The sequence below is a fragment of the Acyrthosiphon pisum genome, chromosome A3 (assembly GCF_005508785.2).
Source record: "Acyrthosiphon pisum isolate AL4f chromosome A3, pea_aphid_22Mar2018_4r6ur, whole genome shotgun sequence".
NCBI lineage: Eukaryota > Metazoa > Arthropoda > Insecta > Hemiptera > Aphididae > Acyrthosiphon > Acyrthosiphon pisum.
This window is the reverse complement of record NC_042496.1, coordinates 8,725,034-8,751,427: the sequence shown is the minus strand read 5'-3', so window position 1 is coordinate 8,751,427 and position 26,394 is coordinate 8,725,034. Positions and strand designations below refer to the sequence as shown.

General features: G+C 30.5%; 2 protein-coding genes across 2 annotated transcripts; one reads left to right on the top strand and one right to left on the bottom strand.

Annotated features, from left to right (window-relative positions):
• Positions 1-1,900: 1,900 nt before the first annotated feature.
• Positions 1,901-25,817, bottom strand: LOC100161546 (anosmin-1). Its single transcript, XM_001952821.5, has 7 exons — positions 25,472-25,817; positions 15,947-16,151; positions 12,356-12,676; positions 9,859-10,049; positions 3,976-4,105; positions 2,859-3,055; positions 1,901-2,635 (listed from the first exon to the last, which is right to left on the bottom strand). Exons 1-7 carry the CDS (start codon positions 25,655-25,657, stop codon positions 2,510-2,512), a joined length of 1,356 nt encoding a protein of 451 aa, XP_001952856.2. The 5' UTR covers positions 25,658-25,817; the 3' UTR covers positions 1,901-2,509.
• LOC100575692 (UPF0746 protein DDB_G0281095) lies at positions 4,114-8,205 on the top strand. Its single transcript, XM_029491142.1, has 2 exons — positions 4,114-4,367; positions 6,991-8,205. The coding sequence occupies exons 1-2, from the start codon at positions 4,293-4,295 to the stop codon at positions 7,570-7,572; spliced, it is 657 nt and encodes a 218-aa protein (XP_029347002.1). The 5' UTR covers positions 4,114-4,292; the 3' UTR covers positions 7,573-8,205.
• Positions 25,818-26,394: the final 577 nt, after the last annotated feature.

The following is a 26,394-nucleotide window of genomic DNA, read 5'->3' as shown; positions in this document are numbered from 1 at the left end:
TTTTAAACTTTTTAACTCCTTTGAGCTATTTACAGCCATGATCATTTTTCAAATTTGGAAATTATTTTCAGTTAAAAATGTTACGTTTAGAAACCGGGGGGAATTTGGCACGCTCGCAGATTAAGCTTTTCTAACTTGCTTATTTTCATAGTCATTTGAAGTTCAAATTTTAATGAAATTGGATATCTAACGAACAACAAAAATATTAGTTAGAGACTTGAGACGTTTTGGCTTTTGCCATTACATAATAATATATATTATATATCACTATTATAAAATATACATAATGATATTTCCAGTACCTATTCAGTAAATATATGAAATATCTTTAGAAATAAAAGATGACAGACCGTCTACGTCTATCGATTTCATATAGGCACAATGATAATATATTATTACATATTAATTATTATAGTTTATTTAATATTTATAATTATAGATTTGTATGAATTACTTACCTACGTATTTGTTAATAATATTATACGAATATTAAGTACATCATTAACAGAGATCATAGTTTAATAATTGTGACCAATACCTAGCATGTAAACAAACGTGTAAAACATATTTTGAAGATCTCTTATGGAATAAAACGAAAATAATAACAACATTAGTTTTGTATAGTACATTATTGCTCTCTAGTAGATAAATGCCCAACTACAAAAAGAAACTTATTATATTTACACGTTCTACATTACTAGGTTGCAGCATGTATAGGAGCATTAAAATATGAATTTATTCAGTGGCATCTAAGTATAATATAATACATTTAAATACTAGGATAGTCAGCGCCCAATGGTGAACTTAATAAGGGATTTCTGTTAAGAATTAATTTTTAAGTCGTTATATTTTTTTTTTTAGTTTACAGTTAGAACAATAATTTAGAGAATAAATAAAATGTTCCTCTATAGGTCAAACGTAGATGTTTTATTATGTTCATGTAATATTTTAGATTAAGAGCGAAGTAAGAAAAGTATTGGTCTTTCACACAGTGATATTATTACGTCTTTGTCTTTGAAAAAGCATTCTGATAGGTTGATAAAAAGGATCCAAAAGTCTTATTTTTGTTTCACTGACTCATTGCGCAATATGTTCATAGGTATTTATAGTAAAACCTGTGTAAAATCTAATATCGAACATGAATAATGTGGAAACCTGACTTTTATGAAAAAATGTTACGGTCCCGGCCAGTCTAATGTATTATTTTTCAATCTGTAGATTAAATTTAAAAAAAATATTGGGTCCCAACCGTTTCCATATTACACAGTTCTACTGTACCTACCTATAATTACTCTTCTTCTTATAAGGATTCTGGATTACACATAATCTTCGTAAATTACCTATGTAATAAACTATAGGTAATATCTATGTAACAATTAACAAATAATATTTTAACGATTCAACACTAACTACTCAGTTGCTTTAGTGTTTTTTAAGATACTTATACCTACTCTTTGAACATAAATTATATTGCATTAACATATGATATTAGATACCTACGTGCTCTTTATTTTGTGATAATTTCTAATTAGTAAGTATTTGTACAATAAAGTTCGTTTGAATATAGTTAACTTATAACTTATATTATATACACCAGGAATACAAATTTACAACAATTCAAACATCAAAAATATCATGTTTTCATAATCAAAATCTTCACTTAACTATCAATAATTAATGTAAAATATAATGTGTTTTTTTATTCTCCCCAGTCCTCATCATATAGCATCATAATTAAAGTAAACTCATGTAAAAAAAAAATATTCCTCACCTGTTTCCTTGACAACCGTGTTAAAAAGTATTAATTTCATTGTTTGTGATTATAATATAGACACGATTACACGATAGTCTTTGAGGTCCGAAAAATGTTATTAGGTAAATATTTCAAGGAATTTTTTAATGCTTTTGAATCGTTTTTATAATTTGTGTTCAAATTAAAAATACAAATTACCATTAAGTACAAATCGATCAATGTTTTAACTAATAACTGTATCAATAGAATATACATTATACATACAAGGTATACTTACACGTAAAATATTATGATTATACGAATATAATAAAATAAACTTATAAATAAAACATAAGTAGATAGTTGCAAAGTTACAAAAAATTTACCGAGTACAAAATAAATTAAATAAGTTGAAGGAAATTTGTCTTTGCAATACATTTAACCGGTAATTTTAAAATCTCCGATTGTCAATATTGTAATATTAAACACATAACAAAAAAAAATAAAGTATTATAGGTACCTACGTCCTACTATAATAATAGTAGATAGGCAGTCTTATACTTTTTCAAATATAACGTCTTCAAAAGCATAAATAATAAAACCTTAGACAGCTAAAACATCATTCATCAATATAATATTATAATATATAAGTATAAAAGTTTCCACATGCAAGAATATTGCTACATTTCTATCGTTTATTAATTCAATACTATTTATAATTTTCTTATTTTTCTAGAAAGTATAAATAAAGTACCATTTATATAAGTATTTCAATTTTCAAAGCTTCAATACAGTAGGTGTAAAATTAAATGAACCCACGTATTTGGATCCATTAAATGTAGTTGAAATTATAATGAAATACTCGCATTGTGGTTTTAATGAAAATAAATCAAAGTACGGCACCTAAAACAATATTACACGAAAATTAATGATTAGAAATATAACTAATTAAAATTTAATAACTGTGTTAGAAAATGAGAAAACATGAATTAAAATAAAGTTGCATAAATATAATATTTTACTGCGGAAGATAAAGATGATATATTATAGAAGAATACATAATATATGTATATTAATATTTAATATCAAAAGACGAGAGTATCCAACTTAAAAATAATTTACTCACTTCAGTTCTTGCTCTTAATGGCTTACTCTCATCATTGCAATCTTTAGAAGACCACGATAATGTATAATGGAATTTCTTTAATGTCATCGTCACTGGTCTCCAAGATAGTCTAGCGTTAATTAAATTACGACTGTCAGGATCGCCTATAACCACAATTTTAATTCCTGTGATTTCTTTAGTATTTAATATTTTTTTTCCTGAAACAATAAATCAAAAAATTCTTCATTCTTTAATTACAATATCAGTTTTCAATTATACATCATAGATATTATTTATTTAGTCTAACCTCTATGTCTTAATGAATATATGTATAATAAATTAAAGTCAAAATATTCATTGAGAATCGAAAAGTACATACCTAATACATAATGCTGTACCTATAAAATCGGTAGTTCCTAATTTTTTTTATTGGATTTCAAAAAATTCTTCCAAGTATTTAACACTTTATGAACGTATTTAACGTATTTATACTTTAGGAAACTACACACAGAAAATATCGTGACTTTTATTATAAACTAAATTTTTGTTTGAATACATTGTGAATATTTTAAAATTAACGGTTTTACCAATAGTTGCACACTTGAACCATCACTAAAATTTAGGTACATAATACAATTTAAATAGTTATTAATAAACAACTATTTTTTTGTTTTGAATTATTGGAAAAAAAAAATAAGAATTTAAATAAGAATTCAGGAAACAGTAAACTAAAGGTGATTGGTTTTAATCAACAGGGTAGTATTTTTGCACTGAAAGACGCTAAGTATGTTTTTGTAACGTTAAAGGTAAATTTAATTACAAAAAATCAACTATTTAATCTTAGTCTTTATTTTATCTTAGTTTTTTGATAATCATCACTTCAATATTATTGCATTAAATTTAAGTACCACCAGATATGTCGGTACATATAAGACTCGAGATAAAGTTGAATAATGAGTTCTAGCGCATAATTAATTATGTTTTAGTAATATATAATATTATGAGTGCACCGTAAAAACAGACTGAAAAATAAAGAAATATTCATAATATTATGCCGATTAACCTAAAATTATACAAATACATACTATTTAAGTGAATAATATGGTTAAATAGGTACATATATTACATTTTCATTCACCTTTGGTTTTCAGGGTTGTCGAAGCCTTTTGACCAGCGAATCTTTTTCTTCCGAATTCGCTAATGGCTTGCACTTGAAGAAAATATTCGGAATTTGAGTTCAGCTTTTTGATTGTAAACCTCAAAATATCCTAGCCAGAGGGGGAAAAAAGTATATAATAATGTTTTTCATACAGATAAATGACGTCATCGTGCGACAAAATAATAGTTGCGAAACACCTATCTTATTACGTGGTCCATTAGGATAAGTCGAGGGTAGTTCTATTGTTATATATTGTTAAATATAATACTGTTCTATTTATAGTGGAGGGATAGTTCATGAGACCTCAGTACATTCATTTCATTCGAACGATGCATGTTGTCTTGGGCAGTATTTCGATTTGGACATTATACGTAAGTACATTTTTTCGGTAAATTTTTATAAATTGGTTATTTTAATTTCAATTGATACTAGATCTCAACAGTAATTAAGCCCTAAGTAAAAAAATTTACCCTGAGCACGTAAGTTAGATTTTATTCGTTTAAATGACTAGGGGTCTTAAATTTCCAAAATTTATTAGGTAATTAAAAAAAAAAAATGTTTAAATTAAATCTAAACATGCACATTTTTTAAACAGAACATATAAAGTATATGAATTTCCTGAATTTGAAGTTATATCTAACCTGATGGCATTCACTGTTATTCAATATTATAATAAACCTATTACAGTTTTTAATTTTGTTCGTATACATTTCTTCTTTTCTTACTCATAATAGATTATTATTGAGTTTTCAAAAGCAACTAATAATATTTATACTATTTTTTTAATGTTTCAATAGTTAAAGTATATAGATATGCATAAATATATTATTTTCATTTACCTATACGATTCTGTGGTAGGTAAAAGTTAAATAACACTACTTAATCAATTTGTCTAGATAATATTACACCTTTGATAAAGACTATGAATTTTTTTTTACCACGACTGGCAGTACACTTATAATATGTTTTAATATTTTGCGAAAGTTTTATCACACCTTATATTATAAGAATAATTAATAACTGAAATTAAGAAAATGCTCATCGTGTAAAAACATACATAATAGTTATAAATCCTGATTAAATATTATCTATAATTTTACCAAATTGTGTTTTGAGTAAATGTATCAAGTAAAGTAGAGCTTAATAAGTAATAACGAAAATTTTCAAGAAGCTTAATGTTTTACAATCAAACGTACTCTCTAACTTAAAAGAAACAAATATATAGATATAATTTTTTACCCTTAATTTTATACTTCGTATATTTAATAGGTACCTACTTAAAGGTTAAAGTAGAGCACTTACATAGTTTTACTTCCTGCGTATTTAATGTCTATGTCTATCCGTAACCTTTACATACCACTGTAAGTGTGTTCACTTTTATAAGTAATCCGACATTGAACAGAAAATATAAAATATAAAAGTTAACGAGGTAGAGATTTTGTCATTTATTAAAAGCAACCAATTCAATATATTTTTTGGGAGTTACCTAATTAATATTACATTAATACCATTTTTTAAATATTTTTATCCTTTGTTGTATCGTATCATTAACATTAAAAGTGTATCAACAAACGTACATAAATAAAGTTATTTATCTTTTGTTTTTACAATGAGAATTTTTTTTTATCCAAGCGGTCTACAAGTGCATCATTATAATAATAAAATGTGTATGATTGTATAGACTGAGACGGTAGATATCTGTTGGTGGACGGGTGGTAACGTGCCTGACCCATCATGATATAATGGTTGATGGTCGTATTTGTTGGTATTATTCGTATGCGAGTGTTTTGTTGTCAGGCATGCATTAATTTCAATACGGTGAGATGTCTTTTAAATCAATTACATTAGTCTACATATCTTATGATTTATGGGGTGATGAACTGATGAATGAAAATTTAAAAAATGGAACACATATTTAGCCCCTCTTACTTCTCTTAAAGCAACTTTTTATTTAACGACATATTGTATATAGGCGGTACATTAATATATATAATATAAGCAGAGAATATATTAAATCTATTATAGATTTAATGTATTCTGTGAAATATATTGCTTAATGTCTTTGGAGGCATTCATTTATAATCATAATATTATTATACACTAATAATTATTGTAATAGATAGATTAGCATTGATTATAAATTATAGTATTTATAATCAATGGTAGAAGGTATGCTTTAATTTAAATATCACAAGAACGAGATGTAATAGTTAGATATACATTTTAGGAATCGGATAATATTATAGTTTTTGACAAATATATTTTTTTCATTTCCCACCTCGTGCAGTAATTTATTATAGTTAATTGATAAATGATTATAAAAATAATTATCTGCGTCATTTAAATTTGGCTACTTACAGAAATCTCCACTTACCGTTCATCGTTAGGTATAAATTTATAATACAATAATAGTTGTCGCTATATCATGACCTACATATTTATATTTTTCATACGCCGAAAACTGCTGAAACTCTAAACTTTTGCAAAATTGTTATTATTATTATTGTATTATATTATGACGTGGTCGCAAGTATGGCAACGTCTAGCCAAGACCCCCATCGACAGCCACAAATGTACCACCCAACCATGATCACTATCCGTTCTTCTTCTTTTCGTCTCGGTATTCAGCTTTATATTCCTATAATCCTTCTCCTCCCCAAAAAGTAGCAAATTGTATCACCTTGTTTGAAATGTCAGTTGTCGTCATACAATTTTTCTTTCTACACTTAATTTGTAGGTTATAATAGTGGACCTGTAAACAAACGGTCTCTGCCTTGTTAGCTGTTCCTCGTCACATTCGAATTTTCCATCTTTTTTTGTTCACCATTTTTCCTTCCTACTGTCCTTACAGTTTCGGTTTAAAATCTATTTAGTGACTTCCATGTCGTCCTTTCGGGTCCTTTCTTAGCTGTGAGTTATGTAATTACCCCCCCCCCCCCGCTCCCAAACACAATATTAATAGAATAATATTTTTTTCGCGTGTGAAACCACTAGGCGTTGGTATCATGCGTGTCGGTCTCATGTCTGTCGATGGCCAAGAAAGTGAGGTGGGAATTGGTGTACGACCCCTTGCCGAACGACGAATCATTCGATCGGTTCGCCGCCGCCGACCACCACGCGACTGTCAACCTGATACAGCAGCGTGACGAGCAACAGCAACAGCGGGACGAGCAGCAGCAATGGCGACACCGGGAAGAGCAGCAGCAGTGGCGGTACCGGAACGAGCAGCAGCAACGGCAACACCACCACCAGCAGCAGCAACAGAAGCGGGACGAATGGCAGCAGCTAAGGTACGCCGATACCCTGTCAGTCGCCGCGTCCGAGGCTTGCAACTGCACAGAAGTCCCATTGGTCTACAACCTGACCGAAAACCACTACCCCAAGGAACTCATGTCGGTCACATGTAGCGGCAACTTGTGCAAGACGGCCTGGTACAGCGTGCCGGTGTTGTTGAAATCGAACACGCAACAGGTGGAAAACCAAGACGACTTGCCGGACGAGCTGCAGCAGAACGTCAATCACTGGAAGTTCGACTCCGTAAACATCACGGTTGCCTGCTACTGTTCTATTAAATAAACGCTATGCCTTTGACCTATATATTATAATAACACGACATTTTTATCGTTTCGTTTTATCCTGCATCACCCACCTCCTCCCACCTTCTCCTCCTCCTCCTCCTTTTATCACCATTCAGTGCTCTATCTACAAAATAATAGGCAAAAGGCAATTGGCAAGTTAATAAAAAAATGAATTGATGTTAAGTCAAGTGAACACGAGATCTTTAATAGTTAATAGTTAATAGTTGACAAATAATACATTTAACTTGACTCAGTTTAAAATATTATGTAACTTTATGATTTAATTTTAATTTTTTTTGATTAGTGCGTGGACCACATATAGATGTTAATGTGTTCTTTCTTATTTCTTGAACTATAATAAACAATTTTATTGAACTTCAATCACCAAATTCGTTTGTTTTTTCATGAAGTACACTTTAGCTTATAGCCTTTAGGTATTATAATTGTATCATAATATTTAACGCGTCTATACAATATATTATTTTATATGTCAATTTGATTTTCAAGTTATTATTAGATGTTTTTCTCAAGATATGATAAAAACATCTAATAATAACTAGATAAGAATCTGGTTAGCGACCGTATCAATCACTGGCAGTTCGACTTTGTACGAATCCCGGTCGCCTGCTTTTGTTTTTTTAAATAAACCATATTTTTGTTTGCCTTTGACCTATATTATACCTTCATTATGATTTATGACCCATCATAAGTTATCAAGACACATAACATGATATTTTCACCGTTTCGGTTTATCATGCATCTCCGGTGGTCGGTATAGAGTAGACCAATGCGGCGATTCCAATATGCACGCCATCGCGACGGTTCAAACATCTCTTTCTAACCAGAGGCAACTGTCTAGAGAAAGGGACCGCCATCCTCCCAAAATTAAAAACCTATAAAAATATGACCTAAAATTATGACCTATATCTACGGCCTAGGGGTGCGTAAATTATTTCAAATGATGGATCATTGCATACGTGCGTACCTAAAAACTGCGTTTATCTTTAATTTTTTTCCCCCAATTATTAAGAAAAACATTGGCAACTTTTTACCCCTGACTCTCCAGAAGTACCAACTAGATTCACTTTCCTATCAAAACAGATATTGATGTTGAAGATCAAAGCATTTTTACTGCTCCAAAAAGTTATGACAGTCCCCAAAAAACACACGCGTCTTTGTAAAACACATTCATGGGTCCTCTAAGAATCTAAAAAAAAAATAGTAGCAAAATGCTAACACTACGCAGTGACTGTATAATAACACGTTATAATATGATATTATGATATTATTATTGTTGCTTAATATATGTATGGAAAATATAATTATAATTCTCAAACACTACCAGATTGTGGATGTACGATTCTTAAGTAGATCCTATATAGTAGAGATTATCATCGACATTATTCGGGTACAAGAGAAGAGCAGAACACAACACAACGTTTATTATAATTATTGTAGGTCTTAGGTATGAAGTATTATACATCGTAACAGTATAGTAATATACTAAACTTTGCTCTACCTACAGTTTTTTGTTGTGTTTAAATGATACTTTCACTGCGAAGAGACAACATGCAAATTCCGAGGATGACAAAAATGTTTGCAAACTCACTCGACAAATATATAATATTGGCTCCACTAAGCGGTAGATTGACTTTGTGTTAAAAACTTATAAGTATATACTTACGCAGTATAGTACCTACTACCTATATAACAAAACCCAATGGAATATCCAGGATTTTGCTTTGGTGGAGATGGAACCTGACAATCAGTTACATTTTAAGGGAGGCTTAGTAAGTTATGCCATGATTATACAGTATACAGGGCATGCTCATGGCTCACACTAATTTTTCCATGTAGTAAAGAATTTAATATAACTTTAATTTTTAGAATTTTTAAATATCCTAATTACTAATGGGCCATATTTTAAAATACTTAGATTTTTATACCATTTAAGAAGAGTCTTGCATAAAATGTTGAATTATTTAATTTTAATTTCGAACTTTTGAGTTGTTTGACTTTGTGTACTATAAAGATAATAGAATATATGAAAGACATCGATTATCGGGGCTATGATGAACTGATCATTTTAGTAATTAATATTATAAACTGTTAATAAATCCATCAAGATTTTATAACAATTATTTATAAATATAATAAACATACGTAGTATAATAAATAGTAAGTGTCTACTGCCCCACTGAATCGCAATAACCTTAGATGCGCACCACTTGTCGTCACGATGTGCCATATCACAATACTATATAATATTTTATATTGAACTCACTGCCGGGACCACATTCCGTTTGTGGTAAACGTGCGGTCCGTCGCGTACGCTGATGAACACTTTGTACTTTCGGACGGGTAAAACGGACTCGGCTGGCGGCGTCCACGACAGCACGCATTGCTGGTACTCCTTGTTTGTCCACTTCAACGACGACACCGTCAGGTCTTGCGGCGGTCCGGGCGGATCGACGTCTGCAACGAAACGAATATAACGATTATAATAATATCACTTACAAATGACATAAGTCGCATATATCACAACGATACCAAGAACAATATGTAGGTACTAGCTGGTAGTTAACTAATAATATATAGTGAAGCACGGTACTACGGTAGTGGGTAATACATTCCGGGGAATAGCGTTGCAGGTAACTATATATCCGTTCAGTTATCGTGCGAGATACAATTGATACAAAAACGTAAAAGTTACAGTTTCTGAATAATATTAATTTTTAAGTTTTGTTCTAAAAATATATTTCAAAATGATATCTCCCATAGTATTATTTATTCGAAATTAGTTAATAAGGACGACCGAGCAATGGACCTCTTATTATGAATTTTTTTGATTTTAAAATAGAATAGGATTGTATGTTAAAATTATCATATTTTTAATGATATTTATTTTAATGTAGCACTTGATTAAAAGCTGAAGGTATGTATGTCCCGATTAGGTAAAAATACGGCCGTAAATTATAGGGCAACTATCTGTCCTTCCAAAATGTGTTAAAAGGTTCAATTTTTGCTTCCTGCACCAAAAATAATATTTTACCTCGTTATTAAAACGTATATTATATTATGTATTATGCACGTTTAGGTACACGTACACAACTCGTTGCATCACTAATCGTTCGACATTAAAATATTTGATTATATTTTGAAGTACACGGATACCTACGGCCACGTTAACTAATTTTTATAAAAGTGTTCTGTTGTAGAGTTCAGATTAAGAAATTTCATTATATTAATAATTGGGGCCGGAGTGGTCACACAGTTGACTTACGACTCACACAGTCATCGGTTCGATTCATAGCAAAGTGCAGAAAATGTGTGTGATTCTACGCAGTCACCATTTTCCCGTGCTGTCGTCCGATTGCGTCATCCGGTTTCCAACTAGGTCCCACTCCACTGGGAGTGAAGACCGCACATGTCTCCTCTTGGAGAAGGGGGGTAGTATCATGCATATAGTGATATATACATAGATAAATAGATCACATGATCTCCCTACTACCCACTTGTGATAAGCATTGTCAAAGACCTTGAGGTCGTTTCAATGAACAAATATAGAAAAAAAATATATATTATTAATTGTCCTCGGCATAAGAGAAATTTCAAAACTACTAATAACTAATTTTAATCTACAATATTGTTTTTACATATTGTAATAGTTACATTTTAAGACGTTTAATGTACAATATTATTTGTACATGTAAATATGTAATAGGTATATTTTAAAACGATAGTAACATTATCGGTAGAAAACAACAATATTGTATTACCTAATACATCTTGTGGGTAGTAGGTACATATTTTAAAAATAAAAGACGTGGTTTGTTAATATATCACACCAATACAAACGAGAAAAAAACAAAATAAAATAATTCCAATTTTGCAGCTCATTATATAATAACAATTAACAACATAATACATTATACATCATTATAGAACACACACATCGATAATTATTTATGTCGATATAAGCACGTGAATATAATTCTGTATGAGTGTGAAATGCGCATTGCACGTGTACATGAAAAAAACTGTAGACTTCTTTCCCAGTTTCTTTTTAGTGGGCGCACGTGCCTCCTATAAATCTATACATATATATAAAATGGTATTATATATTATTGTCATTCCATTGCTTTAACACGCATTGCAATCATTACATATTATATCTTATTCGATGTAATAATTATTGTATTAAAATCGTGATATAAAACGATGATGGTCGAATATTGCACTTGTTATTACCTAAATATAAATGAATGGATGGGGTCAAAAGAGGCCGATATTTAGCGGTTTCACCAGTGTTGTGCAATAGCTAGATTTAGTTAGAAAAGTGTATCTAGATAGTAGAAACCATATCTAGTCATCTTATCCAGATGAATTCCAAAATTGGTATATATAACTACTAAAATACCTACTATCTAATAAAATAGGTACCTACCTAAATAAATTGTCTTGATTATCTAAATTATTTAACATTCATACATAGTTATAAGTAATTTAAATTAAACTAAACTATTAGTATTGATATTTCTTATGTAGCAAGCAAGAAAATATATGTTATAAAATTTGTTTTTTAAGAACAGTGTGTAAAAAAAATTATATCATTTCTATCTAGGTAATAGATTTAATTGTTTATCTATATCGATATAATTATGTTTGTGTTCAGGTATCTTATCGTATACCTATTTAAATAAAAAAAAACATTATCTGAGCCACTCCGTAATATTATATAATATAATATGCATGTGGGACATGACTGCCATTGAACTTACGCGGTCCGATGTCAACGAAAAACTGCTCGGACGGCGGCGAGTATCCGCTGGTGCCGTTCTCGTTGATGGCGGCGACGCGGAACTGGAACCACCGTCCTGGCGCGTGCAGTTGTCGGAACTGTTCACGTGTCCTGTCCGTCCTGGTCACCATAGCCCACGTGGTCATACGCTCCGGTACGTACGCGGTACCCACGTGGTGCCTTTCCTGGACCAGGTACGTCACGTGACCTGCGGATGTGCCCGGGAACGGCGCCGACCACTCGACCACCAGCGCCTTACCGTAGTCCGACACAGCGACGACGTTCGGTACGTCCGGTAGACCTGCGGACAGTAAAATTAGCGAGAGATGATGCAAGCGCCTCGGTATAAATATCTATTTTTTTATTAGAAATTAAATCCATGTAATTTAATTCACCCTGCACATTTACAATACAATTTTTACTTTATATTATCTCAAGTTAACTCAACGCCTTCAATACAACCAGTTGATTAATAAAAAATTGCAAATTTAGCATAACAATATAATATGCTAAATAATTGTAGTAAGTTAGCAATTGTCTCGTGTTTGTTTGCAAGTTAATATATAATATATTATTATATTTTACTATAAACGGTACTATATCTGTGCGATAGGTTTTTACAATAGCTTAATCAATAACATGTTATTATTATACAATTAAGTTAGAAATATTATTATACGCGTGGTGGTCCATTTAATGTAGGGTAGTGAACCAACATTTTAGCGGGCTGATACTCCTATGATAAATTGCCATTTTACTCCACTTGTCTAAACTTTAAATAAATCTGTTAATTCGATTTTTGATATAAATATAGATAAGTATTAAGTACATTCAAATATTTAAAAAATACTCTACTTCTGATAGTGAAATAAAAAAACGTTATATTAAATAATTAGATACATTGTAAAAATTTAGTGTTATTTTATCATTACGTTTCAAATAGTCGGTATATAAAAATATTTTCTTCGTAAATGCAAATATATTGACTAACGATATTTAATTGATGTAGTCGTTTAAATACATCACTCAATATAATCTAAAGGTCGATTCGTTGTAATAAATATAATGATATAACTAGCGAGCTAAGGTTGCCAATTCCACCCTCATGATTTTTCTAACCCTCTAGGGGGTTTGATCCAAGTTTATTTTTAGTTTAGAACACCGCGACACATAATAACAACAATACAATAATATAACATAACAACGTTACATTGGCGACAAAAAAAATATCGTATGACGTATTGCAAAATATATAGCCAATTTTGTTACAACGATAATCTTATTTTTATTTATCAACAATCAAAGCTATTGCCATAACGTTCTTGTTATTTTTACATGTAATTTTAAACCATGTTTTTTGATTTTATATTTTATAACATGCATATAAAAATATTTATCGACCAATATTTTAAAATATCGTCAATAGAAAATTACACGTTATATAATAATTTAGTCAAATGATAAATGATAAAAATCTATTTGATAATATAGTGATATACTGATATATAAATTGAATTATTAATTATAATTTATTACAAAGAACCAAGTAGACATTTAGCTAATTCAATTTTAAAAAATTGAGTGAACAGTATATGGTTTCAAAAAAAGGACCGGGTAGCGATTTACAAAATGTAAAAATAAAATGTAGTTTGCTCATAAATTTACTGCAAAATATATATCTCTCTATTAGGTGGGGTCCGGTGCACGTTAGATCCTATACTATTTATAAAGGAAGAAGTCCTTGAAAATAGATCCCTAGACATTATGACGTAGTAAATCATTGTTAAATTGTTCGTGCAATACGCCCAAAATTCATTTTCGATACAAAATTCACTATATTTATCACCATCTCAAAATACGGCGGGTAATAAATTATTATGTACCAAATAACGTCATAGGAGTGGCTGTTTTTTTTTGTTTTCCATGTAGATACCCATACGACATGTTAGTGCGAATATAGAGGTATATTATATAATATTATGTGCATTGCAAATACATCAAAACTGAAATCGCCGTGTCTATAACAAGCCCGTAAAAATAGAAAACAAATAACCGTAACGGCGCCAAAAACGATATAATATTTTACGATAATTTGTACTTGTACGGCACATTATAATGTTATATACAGGGTGGTTCGGGTTTTTCACAGTGGCCCGCCACTTTGGAGTGATAATCTATTTATTTAATAACAACAAGCTCCATACAGCTTGTATGAACTAACAATAGTCAATAAGTAATTACAATGTATATAAATTGAGGTAAATAATATTTATAATTAATAATTATATGGAAAACATTTTGATATTTTAAAAAAAGAAAATGAGGGTCTAAAATTAGCTTTTTACACACAACGACAGAGAAATCGGTTTTTGCCATAATAATAATAAAACTTTGGGATTTGTAATGGGACATAATGACATGTGAAAGTTTTTTAAAATTAATTTGTGATAATGATGTAGGAAAATCAATTATGTCATTAAGGTACCCGGTTCCAATGTAATTTTGTACACAAAAATACGCTCTACGGGAATAATGATATTGTTCTGTAGAATCAACTAAATTTGATAATTATCAAATTATAATTTGTGTTTTTAACTAACAGAGTGTAATATTCTACAGACCGCATCGAACTCCGTTTTTCAATATTTTAATCTCAAACTTTATAATATTATGTCTTCAAAAATAATACTATTTTAATCTTTTTTTATAAATTATATTATACCATTATTTGAAATAAAATAAAAAATCGGAGCTCGCTCGATGCAGCCTATAGGAAGCCTTCTTTCGGATAAAAAAATAGTTAACAAAATCCGACAATTCTACAAGCACCAATCAACCCCCCCCCCTAAATAGGTACTTGGTAGTAGATTAGTATGGAAAAGTATTATAATTAAGGTGACAACTAAAATATAAAATATTTTATATAGAATTGCGGAAAATTTGAAAAACTGGCACCGGGCGCCTTTAGTACATTTATAATATTATATTAAGTTAAATTAGCTTCGACGCTTCGTGCCTACGATCGGCTAAAGAAACAAAGTGTTGACGTGATAACACAGAAGAGTAATCATGACGGAGGTTATCAATTTCAAGTGCATAACTGACAGACCACGAACATTTTCGTTGAACTCTTACATGCTGACAAGGAGTCCCAGCTGCTGAAGACAGTAACGCGAAACCATAGATACTCTTATATTGGTCTGAAGGATTGATACTCGCCAATTAATATTATCTGTTCTCTCCTTTGAACCGTAATAACTAATAACACATGTTAAAACTAAACACTATCACGCGGTACTCGGATAAACTATTAAACAAACAGACGGCAAAGAACTATAACTGCAGAACACTATAATATTGTAAACGTATTGGGTTTAACAAATCAGATAAGATTCGAGTAATATTTGTCTGGAGAAACCAAATTTAGATATAGGAAAATTCGAGATAATATTGATATTCGATTTACCGAGAGTCAAGTGCATAGTAATACAATAATATAATTGTGTGGTACTGTGCTGTATTATAAATGTGTATAAATGTATATATCATATTAGATAGGTATATAACGTACCGGGACGATGGTTGGCTAGGCCAACGGGCTGTTGGCACGTTATGCCGCAGCTGTGTCGGCAGCACTTGTACTCGGCGTGACAAAAGTCGTCGGAATTGCATTGCTCCAGACACGGTCGGTCCAGCGAGGCGACGCTGTCAAGGTCGCCGACCGGACACTCGCCCGGCTTATTAATCCACCGCTCGTTCAGACAACCGCTATAACACTGCGGACAAAAACGAAACCAAATTATTTAAACCGCGATTACCGCGTGAACCTATCGGGAAACTGGCCGAATATGCTGCATTAGGTTAATAATATTATTATTATGTATATTATGCTTTAAAATATAATATGTATAGGTATTGTATACAGAGTGGGACTATCTACATCTCAATATCTTTGTATAACAGAATTTTTCTCACTTAAAATTGAAAAATATATGATTTACTTAGTGTCTACTAGTGTCCAAAGTCTTGTAAAAAATAAACGCTATCTCTTCTTTGATTTTTATATTTTGTTATAAATTATCGATTTATCGCAATAGATACGTATCTAAGATGGCATTCGTTGTCGATGACATTTTTAAAATTATATACTATCTGGTACCCCACCCCCTCCATCGATAACTTTTATGTATACCTATAGCCACAAGAAAATTTTAAGTTGGTTTTTTGAATACAGTTTATCCAAATAAATAGTTTTATATATTTTTTTTTTTTGACAATTACTAATTTATAGAAACACATAATAATAATTTAAGAATTTGAACTGTTATAATATTTTACACATAAAATGCGTTTTTTTTACATTTTAAGTAATTTTACTAGTTCTATTACCTAGTCATCAGTGTGGTATATAGTAATAAATTAAGATGTCTAATGATTTTAACCATCAATATTTAATATGCTTTTTTCATCGAATAATAATTATTAATTTATATAGCCCATAAAATGAAATCTCGTAAAAAAAATGAATGGAATAGAATATATTTATCAGTATCGATATCAGATATTATATAGGTAGTATAATTACCGCAGCGGCCAGTGAAGAACTGTGATGGCAGAAGACGATAGGGATGTGAAAGATTTTATTGCCTAGGTATAAACTTATTAATAGTGATAGGTAGATATAACGAAAAATTGACATCGACTGCGGATCAAAATTAATTCTTTTATTATCGTTAGTTATTAGTTGTTGTATTTTTAGTTATTAATCATTTAAAACAAATATATTTTTATTTTTTCTAAAGAAAAAACATAGGTATGTATTTAGTGCAAATACTGGGAGTTATGACTTGTGACGATAGTACGCAGTTATTTATTAGACAATACTTCAAAATTCTTCACAAGTACAGGATGGTAAGATTTTTAAATATATTTGTAATTTTAGATAAATAAAATCCTATAATTACAAATTTAAAATGTAACATAAGACCTGTTACACTTAATACACATAATATCTTAAATGTATGGCAATAAATTGGATAATTTAAAACTGAATTAAAGTTTGTGATTATTTCATGATTTTTATTAGTTGACAATGGAAAACACTGTGCAAATCAATCATGAATATTAAATTACAACACATAACTATCACCACTGTTTATTTGGTAGTGTTCTCATACAAATCGATGTGTCACGCCACTTTTTTTTAGTCAGTGACTCGAGCGTGGAAAACTCGCGACAAGCGCAAAAATGATGTGACGCCTCGATTCGTATGAGAATTTTTCAAAAAGCACTTCAAAAAGAGTGTTTACTTTTTACATTTAAGTTAATGTTCTTAAAATCAACGGAATAAACCCAGATTTTTTAAGTGAAAATAATCTTTATTTGGCCACCACAGTGAGTACGCATAATATATACTATAGTGACCGCATCCATTTCAGAAACACTCTGTATGTATCTTTACTCCGTATAGAAACCTAATAATCAATCACCCTGTATAATGTATATATACGCGTCATTACGGTACATATATTACCACATACCACCTATAAATGCATATATAAATATGATAATACGTATATACATATTTTTAATGGGAACGATGGACGACGTAAAAACGACTCAGGGGCGTCGGCGGCGAATAATGCGGTTGTGCCGAAGCCCGTCCCGTTTTTTTTTTTATTTTTTATAACCCCGTCGTTGTAATCGCGAGACTATAAACTATATATTATATACATATATTTATCGTTATTTATTTTTATACACTTTAATACACCAATAACACCAGACGCATATTTTACATGCCACCGTGATTTTTTTTTTCGTTGTTATAACTACTTTTTTTTCCCCCGTCGATATAATACGCGACAACATTTATATAGTGTTCGTATATTATTAAAAAAAACACCAATACATAATAATATACCACGTGCAATGTGCATAGACTATAATATACAATCAATCGATTTTATTTACTAAAATATGTATATACAAAAAAAATTATGGAAAACAACCACCGTGGAAGTGTGCGAGTATACGTTTTGTGGTTAGCATTATTATACGGTATATGGATACCTAAATAATATTCGCATATTAAACGCAGTAATATATACAGTATCATAAATCGTCGATGACGAATACCTACTATATAGGATTATAACGACAAACATATTGTGCCGACACGACAAATTATTATTATTATATATATTAATACACGGGATAATTTTGTGTTTATACTTTATTATGAGCCAGCGATTTTTGCCGAAGATTTTAATAGTGAATTCGATTTCGGTTTTTTTGTCAGCCTGCATTATTATTTTATACCTATATGATATGAATATTGAATCGATTAAGATTTCTGACTACTCATCGGTTTCTCCTTTTTTTTTTCATTGGGATTTTTTTAAACGCAATCTATAATAATTTTAAATCCACATTCTGGACTTTGATTTACAATAGAACTTATATAATTGTATAAGTATACCATACAAGTTAATTTTAAATTTTTATAAATGTTACCTAATATACCTAATATTGATGATTTTTAATAACATAAATTAAATTCGTGTGTAAAAAAAAACTATATAACAGCTGGATTAAAAATGCAAAAAATGTCATTCATGATGATTATATATTATTTATTTTGGTTTTTTTTACTATATTGAATTAACCATATTTTAGGTATCAAAAAATTAATTTTATAATACCTTATTGTAATTTATCAATTTTAAGTTATAAATATAATCCTTAAAAGTTTAAATGAATCTATCAGTGTTCAAATTCTGAAAAATAACTAGGTAGGTACCAGCTATTTTATTTTAATTTTACTATTATTTAAAAGAAAATTGCATTTTATATCTATTTTTAGATTGTTGTGATCACCACCCGTCAACATAAACTTTCACCCAGTACAAAGATTCATAGATAAGTATAATCATTTAAAAAACCGCCAACAACAAATTTGTTATTCTTGATAACTAATAGGTACAAATCTCAATATTAACAATTTAAAAATAATATTATAATTTATAATGGAAAATAGTAATCAATATTATGATATAATACTATGATCCAATAAAAACAGCCACTGTTTCAGAATATCTTAATTATTACGTAGGTAAACTGTTACACCGATAGGTATATATATATATAGGTGATTCAACGAGTATACTTGTCTTCATTTTTTTTATATAATAATGAATTTTGATTTTTAAGTTCACGAGATTTTTTGTATTACTTACTTACTTACCTAAGTATCCTGTAGCGATACAAACTTCTTTTTTCAAACAAAAACCCCCGCATGCTTTAATGTAAATTATTTCATGGATAATTTTTTTTTTAATATTTATGTATGTAGGTACTTATAGTTAAAAATTCTAACAAGTAATTTTTGAGTTATTAAAATGTTTATATTAAGTTTACCAGTCCTTAATAATGGTTTTTCCAAAAGTATCAAATATATTTTATACCTATGAATGTAAAATTTATATTATATATTTACCTGTATCATTTTTATATTTTATAAATATTCATAGATTAATATAAATTATATTATCTATTAAAATGTTCATATTACCATAGCCCCATAACTTCCAAATCCATTATCGTGACCCTATATTTCCTAATCATTAGTAAACAAAGTTAAATAACTCAAAAACCACTAGTTCAAATTTTGATTTTGATTAGTCCTTATCCACTAAATAATTTACTGTATAAAATGGAAGTTGTCATCTGAAAAATAGAATTTTGTATCTCCACGGTCCACGGAACGCTCCTTAAATAGTAAGAAAAATCTTAAGTAGGTATTTGAAAATACGATCATCAAGTATATTTAAAAATTCCAAAAATTATAATTTTAATAATTGCATTATTGAACAAGAAAAGGGGTCAGCGATAAGTATGCTTGGTGAATAATCCTATATAATATGTTCGAACACAATTATATTCATAGCGGCTCTATAAAACTAAATTAATATTTCAACAATATATAAATATAAAACACAAATTCACATACATCAATCAGTGTACTTTTTTAACCAAAAGAATTGGATTTTAAAATTTTTATTTTGTGCAATATTAGCTTATTTTCCTGAACTTTTTTTTAAAATAAAATACCGTACATAGAGTAATTTATTTATAATATTATGCTATATAATAAACTATAATCTACATCACATGTTTTTACCTTCTGTTAGTAGTTCTTACATAGGTAGTTAAATTGATAAATAAATTGTTTCATAAATAATTTACAATCAAATTGATTGAATCAATATTCTATAAATATATATTATAATATAGTTATCAACAACTTTGAAACATCATCATGCTGTAAATTTTTTATTTCGTGTTTTAAGAGGACATCGCACTCGCATAAAATGTCTCCGTCTTACACACGTTCGACAAAGCAAATTTTCGTTCACCAGTTCCAATAGTATTTACTGTTAATTTTTATATAAAAGTGAATTTACTATTTACCTATTATCTAACTCTAAGATAAGAACATTGTATGTGTTCTCTCGTTGGTTTTTTACGATATTTTAATTTTTAAGTGAGTTATCAGTATGTAAAATATTAATGTTTGAAAATGCTCATAACTCACTTCAAAATTTAAATATCGTAAAAAACCAACGAGAAGGCATAGATGATGTTGTTACCTAAAAGCCAAAAAAACCAACGAGAGAACATAATAATAACATGATAATGTTCTTACCATAAAGTTAGATAGTAGGTCGATTCACTCCAATATCAAAACTATAACGTCTAACAGCACACTATTGAAACTGATGAACAAAAATTTTCCATGTCGTACAAGTATAAGACGGAGACAACATATGCGAATGCGATGTCCTCTTAACGTTATCGATATACCTATATTTAGACTTAGAACACAAATTCATAAGATTCCATAAAACAACCTACAATAATTACAGACACATCATATTGTATACATTTTTTAGGTTCTGAGCGGAGCGAGGGATCTAGTGGTTTTACAATGGTGTTTATCTTTTTTTTTTTTTTTGTGTACAAAATTTCTACCAGGAGTACTATTCGATTTTAACATATAGTATCTTATCTTTTACCGAATAGGATCAAGATGATACTTTAGAGAGGTCATTTTTCGATTTTCTCATTAGTTGTATAGTTGTTACGGGAAAAACTACCGACAAATTACGAAAAACCGCTAAAAATGGGCTTTTAATTTCTAACGCTTTATTTATCACCATAGAAACAAATAAAAAATTTTATTATAAAATCAATAATTCAACTTACAGGCTATAATAAATAATAACAATATAAAATATCCGACTGACAAACCGTCTCCGCTCAGAATCGTTTTTCTTATACAATGATATTATATCATTGAATTCAAGTTTAATATACTCCATTATACATTGACCCACTTTTAACCTACTGTACAGCAGAGCGACATCCACTTACCCACTTTTTTTAATTTGAAGTTACCGACTACCGCACTTCATTTTGCAACAGTTATAAAGTGTCAAAGTGCCATTGCATATTATATATATATAGGTACTTTAGTATATTATAGTTATTATACCAACCGTTATATATTTACAATTTTACCTAACCTGACCAATCTCCTTTAAAAATATAAAATTTAATTATATTTTCTAAATCAAATTCAAAAATAGTGTTGGCTAGTAGAGTGTAAATACAATGTTTTTGTTCAAATTGTTTTTTATATGTATTAAAAGTATAATTGTTGTAATAATATTATATTATATTATATTATAATATATATTTATTATTATTTATAAAATGTTAGTCGGTTAATTTACTTATGAAAAAAATTAATATATTTGTATTTCGTTTTCCACATAACAAATAAATTAGAATTTATACCACTAGTATACACGTACTAAGGTTAGGTTAGGTTAGGTTAGGTTTCACCCAAAAACAGAACGATTTATAAATAATATGTGTGTTTCTTTTACGTTGTGATTTAATGCTAATGAACCGATTTCCAAATAAATTCTTTTGTGATTCAAAATCTAAAATCTATTGTATGTTCGTATACTGCAAAACTGGTTCTTTCCGCTGAAATTCCGCATTATTATGTTCGTACAATCGTACACATAACACTGCAATGTTTTTGCATGTTTAGCATGCCATACATATATTGGACTTCAGGAGAGAACCTGGGAACGTATTATAATATAGGTGCCTAGTGTATTTTATAATGTATAGGGTACCTACAACTGCAGTAGTGCAGTCTGCATGCTTACGTGTCAAATTCTGTGTAAAACATAAATTAATGATGATATTATTAATTATTATGTAGTTAGTTATACGTACCACACTACCTAATACACGACATTTTGAGTTTTGATATTGTTTGACATCACATCATAATTTCTAATAACTTATTATTATTTATTACAGATTTATAATAAAACAATAAAATTATATTATTAACAGATACTTGTTGAGGCACAAATAATAGCTTAGTACGTACATGTTGAATCGTTATGACAAATAAGCAACAAAACCAATTCGATAGCACGACAGAGAATTTATAAATGATTTATATTTATCAGACTACACCCATAAGAAACACTATAATTATTGCCATCATACCGTACTCGAGTTAGTATGATTGGCTACTTAGCTACATCTAACGAGTAATGTCAGTTTAAATAAAACACAATTTTATACCCTTTTTAATGCCTACCTAATTAAGATTATATATGTGCAATTCAGGTAGATATTTCCAGTGACCATTTTATTCATTTTTTATTGCGTAAACAGTAGCAAATGAAACCCTATTGTTATTTCCAATTTATGTCGACTGATCAGCAATGATAATATTTGAAGAAGAAAAAAAACGATTATTTATTTATTTTTGTTTACCTTATACAAACAGTAAACACTTACATCATAACACTATAATATATACCCGGAGAACCTTATAAAATAATAAGCAGCTATAACGCACTTATGCACCATAGTATTATTCATATTTCTTAATAATATTAAGTACGCATTGTATGTTTAAACTTTAAAACTTACATTTTCAAAATTAAAAATTAAAGATATCACAGTAAATAGCTAGAATTGCTTAGGTAAAACACGTACTTATGATGGCCATATACTTGAAAATGTTTTTTAAAACTAAATATTTAGGAATTATTTTCGACCAGAATCTTAAATGGAAAGAGCACCTAACCTTATTATATTTATAGTTTTATGGAAAAGTTATTTTATAATTTAGAATATTAAAAAAAATCATAATCTTCATTTACATTGCACTAGTTAAATCTATAATAAACTATGGAATATGTATTTGTGGCTTAGCTTTTAAATTATACCTTTACCAACTGAACAAAGCTTTAAATAACCTGTTAAGAATAATTTTAAATAACCCTAGACTTTACTCGGTTAGTTTTCTTAATAAATTATTATTATTTTATTTATTTAAAACGAGGCCCAAGAAGAACAGACTCGTTGCACATAAATTTCTCGTTAAGTAAAAAAAAACACTAAATCTCTTTGGCGAAAACCCAGACAAAGAACAGCCGTCTAAATAGCTATCATTTAGCATATTATATTAATTTACATCAAATCGAGTAAACCGTACACGTATATAAAATATTATAATTTATAATTGTATTAAATTAACGCGATACACTGCGGATACGTAGGTGCTGCGGTTGCGTCGTTTCACGCCATCACTGCGAAATTATGAAAATAATAATTATATCGGAAACCATCAACCCCGTTGTCACTTATGGATATGTGTAAGCAGGAACCGATGGCATTGCTCATTTGCTCGCGAATTATTTCGATAAGTGTTAACTATGGGTTGGATAACGTGAAGACATCACAATTTAAATAATATGCTCATAACTCACTTAAAAAATAAAATATCAAAAAAAAACGCTTCCACCAAACACATGAATATGATGTTACCTCTAAGTTTAATGATAGGTACTTAGGTATTCACTTTAATATTAAAAATAACGATGCTAATTGAGCACTGCTAATTAGTAAGTTGGAGACAACACATGCGATTGAGACATCCTCTTCAAATAGTTAATATACGTGTAAAAACATAAATCCTAAAACACTAGGTTAGGTTAGTAATCCGGTAATTAAAAAGGACGATTATAACTCAGTCCAATAATTCTTATGCCTATATATACGATAATATTTTTAAATATTTATCCCTAATGGCCAATACTCGTACATCAGTTTGGTTGAATAAAGGTATCCGGTGACCCATACTCCGCATGCGGGCTTCGAATGTAACCAAATTATGTTTCTCGCAATCATAGTGACTACCTATAATAATATTATAATATATTTTGTTCTATTTCTATTTTACTCATCAAAACTAATTCACATAACATTTTTCGATTTTTGGTACTTGGAAATAATTCCAACAAAATTACGTATCGCGTTATTTTCGATACGTTACTACCCAATACTGATATACAGTCACCCTCACTCCTTTGTCGAATGATGTCATTGACTGAACTTTCAGTCGGACGATTAATGGTTTTTACGACATAGCCTCGCCATAAGTATTGTAACTTCAAATGTCAGGCAAATCTTTCAGTCAGCCCACTTCCTTCAATAGACATATTATTTACCGGTGGGAAAGCTTTAGGACGCGTATAACATCATATTATTGTTGGCTATCATTACACTATTATTACATATTTGAGTATTTATTTCACATTAACCTACGATTGTCGTACTGCCTACGCATGGTAAGGACACACCGTATTTTTCGTAATTAAATCTAAACCCTACTAGATTGTACGTATATTGATTAAGCGTGACCGATGGTCTCTATGCCTACACTGGTTACACTTAAATATTTATACTTAACATTTTTAAATTGATTGATAAAATTAAGGGCGACGCTTCTAACACAGTTAAGCCTGATATACAGCTACGCCTGCCGTGTCACGTCCACAAGTTAAGCTCGACAGGACTTGAAAAACGTCCAGGTAGATGCGATGGTTAGTATTTTTATAAACCGGAATACGATAAAAAGCACACGAAATGACAGACGGCGTAGCTGTGAACCCGGCTTAAGTGTACGCGTGTGTGGGTGCGTGTGGGTACGTACTTTGGGCTGTTCAGCGGCGATCTGACGGTAACATTTGGCGAAACAACGGGCATCGCGCACCGGATCACCAACGAACGCGACTACTGCATCAGCGGCGGCGGCGGCGGCGGTGGCAAAGATCGCGGTAGACAATACGAGATACCGCTGCAACGAGGAGACGGAAGACGATCGCACGCGGCACAGCATGACGGCGCAGTCAAAGTGCAGACGCTAGTGCGATGCGTTTCTGTCGCGTTCCAAACTGGTGTACGCGTGCGTCGGCTGTGTGCAATACGCGGCGGCTGCAGCCTATATAACCATTCGGGACGGCGACGGATGCGTTAGCGTGCGTCGTCGGCGGCGTCGGCGGGTATTCCAGACAACACCACCACCACCACCGCCACCGCCACAGCCGCCGCCGCCGACGCCGATGCCGGTGCCGAAGACGGCCGACCGATCATCCAACCCACCCACCCACCAATCCGCATCGTTATTATATTTGCGTGCGTATGCGCGAGTGTGTGAGTGCACTTGCTGAATGCTGCTGCACGGGCTGCAGAGATTGCGGCAACGATGTTATTATTATTTATTACCATGTAGGTACCGTAGTTTACCGTACTGATTGCATTATTTTAGTCTCGTGCCGGTTACTTATATTATGTAGCATTTTTTCTTTTCTTTTTCAATACACCCAATAATATAATATTAATTGTATATTTCGTGTATTTTAATATTAAACGTATTAATGTATTGTACACGTAATATTATTAAGTACCCATGTCCTATCGCACCACCACCGCCGCCGCCGCCGTCGCCTCCGGCCGACCACAAATTATTATCGTAATATTATACTTGCGCGCCGCCGCCCCAGTTGATCGGAGACGAGAGCGTTTCATCGTGTAAATGGCGTCGTTTGGTTTGATTTTTTTTTTCTTAGTATCGGT

Excerpts from the sequence above, each read along its gene's own strand:
- LOC100575692 (XM_029491142.1), top strand. The coding sequence starts at position 4,293 with ATGAGACCTCAGTACATTCATTTCATTCGAACGATGCATGTTGTCTTG. Across the intron at positions 4,368-6,990 it reads TTTCGATTTGGACATTATAC|GCGTTGGTATCATGCGTGTC; the intron begins GTAAGTACATTT and ends TGAAACCACTAG.
- LOC100161546 (XM_001952821.5), bottom strand. The coding sequence starts at position 25,657 with ATGCTGTGCCGCGTGCGATCGTCTTCCGTCTCCTCGTTGCAGCGGTAT. Across the intron at positions 10,050-12,355 it reads TTTCGTTGACATCGGACCGC|ACGTCGATCCGCCCGGACCG; the intron begins GTAAGTTCAATG and ends GTTTCGTTGCAG. Across the intron at positions 3,056-3,975 it reads GACAACCCTGAAAACCAAAG|GAAAAAAAATATTAAATACT; the intron begins GTGAATGAAAAT and ends TTATTGTTTCAG.